Source organism: Montipora capricornis, chromosome 3, assembly GCF_036669925.1.
Source record: "Montipora capricornis isolate CH-2021 chromosome 3, ASM3666992v2, whole genome shotgun sequence".
In the NCBI taxonomy this organism is placed as follows: domain Eukaryota; kingdom Metazoa; phylum Cnidaria; class Anthozoa; order Scleractinia; family Acroporidae; genus Montipora; species Montipora capricornis.
The window spans coordinates 59,011,550-59,016,275 of record NC_090885.1 but is presented as its reverse complement, the minus strand read 5'-3'; the positions used below and the strand labels follow the sequence as shown (position 1 = coordinate 59,016,275).

At 38.7% G+C, this 4,726-nt stretch overlaps 1 protein-coding gene across 1 annotated transcript; it reads left to right on the top strand.

The window, feature by feature from the left end:
- Positions 1–1,225: 1,225 nt before the first annotated feature.
- On the top strand, positions 1,226–3,561 carry LOC138043505 (QRFP-like peptide receptor). Its single transcript, XM_068889803.1, has 2 exons — positions 1,226–1,717; positions 1,819–3,561. The coding sequence occupies exon 2, from the start codon at positions 2,074–2,076 to the stop codon at positions 3,055–3,057; it is 984 nt and encodes a 327-aa protein (XP_068745904.1). The 5' UTR covers positions 1,226–1,717; positions 1,819–2,073; the 3' UTR covers positions 3,058–3,561.
- Positions 3,562–4,726: the final 1,165 nt, after the last annotated feature.

Genomic DNA, 4,726 nt, shown 5'->3' with positions numbered 1-4,726 from the left:
GTACAAAAACTAGACTTCTGGGGTTAATGGAAATATCAGTACCTTGTAACTGTGAGACTAATTGAAATGTGTTTTGCCAAAAGAGTCCATGGAAATTTGCATGTGCTTGTAACAGTAATACTGGTAATATGAAAGTTATTTGCAGAAAGGGTTCATGGTAATTTCAATGTACCATAACAATTATTAAATTTAATTACGTGACAATTGCAATCATTATTGCAATATAAGACAATATTTCCAGCTCGGTCAATTCCCTATTCATCACTGTCTGATTATGCTTTACATTTTTGGGTAAGGGTTGTGACTTCCTTCTTGAGTGTATTAACAGGCCTTTGTTTCTCATACATGTAAATGCTCAGTATTCACTTTAAATTCAAGAGATGGCTTCAGGCCAAAAGAAAAACTGAAAAATATATAAGAGAAAAAATAAGCATGTTGATTGTCAGAGACTTAGCTTACTTTGATGACATTTTAACTCTTACAGCTGGTACATGTATATTTACAGTTCTTATAATTTGTTCAAGAACTAAACTACTAAGTTCTTCATTCATAGACAAAAAAGTGCGTCCTGTTCTTCTATAGCTGTTTATTGCATGCGGTATTTATAAAAATGGCAGAGGCAGGAAGGAATATAAATTTTCGATAAGGCCAAGACTTGTTTTATTCATGAATTTGACACTGAAGAACTTTTGACAGAATAATTATTAGCTTCATCGATAAACATGTGCTTATCACACGCTTTGGAGAAAAATGTCCAAATTAGGAGATCAAATCGAAGAAATGAAATGTATGTAAAGCAACACAAAATGTACATTTATACCTTGAACCTGCAAGTGTCCTAACTCTAACAGAATCCCTCTTGGGGGCACAAAACGCTTTATATGGTGTCTCACAATGGCCTAATCCTTTTTTGCAACAAACCAAGTTGTGGCACTTCTCAAAGGCGTGCCAACAAAAATAATGGATGTCTTTTCCAGGACATCTGACAATCCAGTGCCAGCTGTTGACAATTTGAGCAATACAGGACTTTTTCCGTGTTTTTACCTAGCCCATCTTAAACACAAGGGGGAGACACAAACATGAAAAAAGTCCTCTATTGCTTGAAAAGCGATAGAGGACATTTTCGACAAACAGTATTCAGCATGCAGTATTCGTTATACACTGTTTTGCAGGCTCTCAAATGACTTTATTACCGTATTACTTTAGTCTTTCCGACTTTATCGGGCGTCAAGTAAGTTATTTCAGTAATTTTTTCCTCCTCAAACTCGGAAAATCTTGAACTTGAAGCCATGTACGTTTGAAGTTGAAGAACACTGCACAGTTTTTATGCGTTATTGTAATAACGCACTCTGTCACTTTGATGTCGCCAGGTAACGGGAACTCACCTGATCAATTTTAACCAATGACGCGTGCGGATTTTATACAGAGAACAAAGATTGAATCTTAAAATAAAATAGTGTATTATTTTACAAGTGTGAAGGTTGTCTTGTTTATGCTTATGTTACCGTTTGAACCTTGTCAACCTGGCCATAGTAACACAAAGCTTAGACAAAGGCAACCACAGTGCGAGGTACTTTCATACTTTTTTACCAGAGTCCTCTATCTCCATAGGAGCTGTGTCCCTGGGCAACTAGATTAATCTTCAAGAGAGGTCATCGCAATTTTTCCTGTCTCGAGTGTATGCAAAGTGACTAATCAGTTGCGACCTTCTAGATTAGTAAGTCGATAACTTATTCTATCAGAACAACCAAAAGTATTGAATAAGTCACAGTAAGAAACGTTTGCTAGATATTCGATTAATGATAACTATTTTTTTAGGGCTTATAGCGCGACCAAGGCCACATGCTATAATTCAGTTGCTGAATAATTTGCGAGAACTCAGTAACCCACCATCTATTTATCAATTAAATAAGGCGGCTTGTACAGATCACACAGTTTGGCGAAGAGAGAGAGAGAGAGCGGAATCACTTATCGCCTATTTTGCTTTGAACTGAAGGTACGTTTTCATTCACCGATTTTCAGTACAGTGTGACCTTAAGGACAAGTCAGTCTCAGTTTATCATTTTATGCTCAATGGCACCAAGCAATAGCACTGACCCCGAAATACAATGTGAATATCACAACGATACACGCACAGAACAAGTTTTCAAGTTAACTGCCTACTTCATCATCCTGTTTGGCTCTCTAATAGGCAATGTGCTGGTCATACTCGTTGTTGTCTTGAACAGACACATGCGAACTGTCACAAACTATTTGATCGTGAACATGGCCGTTGCCGACCTTTTGCTGGCAGCTTTTAACATGCCGGGCGTAATCACATTTATAGCGACTCGCAGCATCGACTGGTCTGACACTTTGTGCAAGATCATCCCTTTCACACAGTCACTGTCTGTAGCAAGCTCAGTTTTGACGTTGGCAGCTATCTCTATTGACCGTTTCCTAGCTATCATGTTCCCTCTCAAGCGGTACGTGACATTTTCCATAGCACGTATCATGATTGCAGTGGTGTGGATAGTTGGAATCGCCGTCAACTCTCCGCTCCTTTACGCCATGAAAATCGTTTTCGACGAACAAGCCCAAAAAATTTATTGCTTTGAGGTATGGACTCCGGTCTTCACAGAAAATGCGGCCAGGGACTTCACAATCGTTCTTTTCGCAGCTTTTTATGTTTTTCCTCTTTTAACTATGTCCGTCTTGTACAGTTTCGTTATTCACAATCTTTGGGTCAGAAAAGTTCCTGGAGTTCAAACGCAAGCAAATCAACTTCGCGCTGACAGGTCCAAGAAGAAGGTTCTGAAGATGCTACTCGCAGTTGTGGTGGTTTTTGCACTGTGCTGGCTGCCAGTTTACATCGCGCAGTTTAACACATTCTTTGGCCAAGAAAAGTTTCCATGTGGTGTCCCGGCCACTTTCTCTTTTGTGGGCTACTTTCTTGCCCACGCAAATAGCGCTATCAATCCGGCCATATATGCTGCATTTAACAGTCGCTTTCGCAAAGCCTTCAGAGACTTGTTGCTTTGTCGTTGTCGTCGGAACAATGAACAACACCGCTCTTAGGCCTGTGGCACCTCGCGCCTGTTTAATCATTTGTAAGGTTTTAATTAAGAAATAAATTTCCTTCAAAGGTACTGGTTTCATAAAACATTTTCACGGGAAACTCATCATGGGATTGCGTATCATAATCTGTCTTTTCAAGAAATCGGGGATGAATATGTTTTATTCTTATTCAGCTTTTTAGAGAACTTAAGAAAGACGAAAGTTATAGCTTTTTTTAGTACGTTTTAAATACTCCAATTCACTGTTACACCAGTTGGAAATGTCCCTCGATAAATAAGGATTTTCAGTCATTCAATCATAAACGACAGCAGGGTCGAAGCAGGGCTTTTGCTTCTATGGCAAACGGTAAATATCAGGCTGAAATAAATCAAGGAAACTTTTTTGATTCGGTTCATTTTATGCCTGAAACCTTCAAATATCAATCAAGTTATCAAAATTACAATAAGAGAATTTTCATGTTTTTTTTTTGTCAAACAGCAACCTGCCGTCTTCCGTTTACAGCTGCGCGTGAAGAGTGATGATAAAACTCTGCCAGAATTTTATAATAAAACTCTGTATTATTTTACAAGTGTGAAAGTCGTCTTGTTTATGCTTATGTTACCGTGTGAACCTTGTCAACCTGGCCATAGTAACCACAAAGTTCAAACAAAGGCAACCATAGTGCGAGATACTTTCATATTTTTTTATTAAACTCTTCTAATCTCGATAGGAGCAAGTAGGGCAAGTAGACCAATTTTCAAGAGAATTCATCGTAATTTTTCCTGCCTCGAGCGCACGCAAAGTGACTAATTTGCGATCGTCTAAATTAGTAAGACGATAACCAATTTTAGTATATACTAAAACAGTGGATAGCGTTGAACGCCCGCGCTGATTGGCTAACTCGGAGGTGATTATCCAAGTATTATTCACCTCATTATTCACCTCCGAGTAGCCGGCGCGCGAGAGTTAAAATTCTCCACTGTATTTTGCAAAAACAAAGTTTTTTTTGGTTCGTTTTTTATTCAACCTGTGTGGTATGTACTAAAACAATTAATCACCGCGGTGTCCGTGAAAGTCCACCACTATTAACCTCCACTTCGGTGAATAATTGTTCATTAGTATAAATACACAGGTGATTATACAAAATCGCGCGCTCTCATTGGCTCGCTATCTCGGATTATCAGCCGATAATCACCTCGACGGACAAAACGGCTGCCAGTAGTCGTTTTGCCATTGTAAGTCAAGATGATTTCGCGTTGAAATGTTTTTTTTTTTCTCTTTTTTTAAAATAATCACCTGTGTATTTATACTAAAACAATTGTTCGCCTCAGGCTCAGTGATTATATGTGAATATTCACCTCGACTTCGTCTCGGGGAATATTCACCGATAATCACTTCGCCTTCGGCGAATAATTGTTAATTATTTTTAAACACATTTTGACAATGTCCAAATATGGTCATAGCGCGCGCAATATTCGTCGTGCGTACTCAACGGATATCCTGCGATATACGTAATTTTGTGTTTCCCGGAGAAAAATGGTAGTTTTTCCAGCTTTTTTTCCCCAAAAAAGCAGACAATTGTGCTTTGCCATCAATGTGTTGAATAGTAAACGATTATCCTGCTTAATATTGCGGAATATCGCCTGATTTTACCCAACTCGGCCAACGGCCTCGTCGGCTAAGTATCAGG

What these genes read in the sequence shown, in the direction of transcription:
- LOC138043505 (XM_068889803.1), top strand. Translation starts at nt 2,074, where the DNA reads ATGGCACCAAGCAATAGCACTGACCCCGAAATACAATGTGAATATCAC.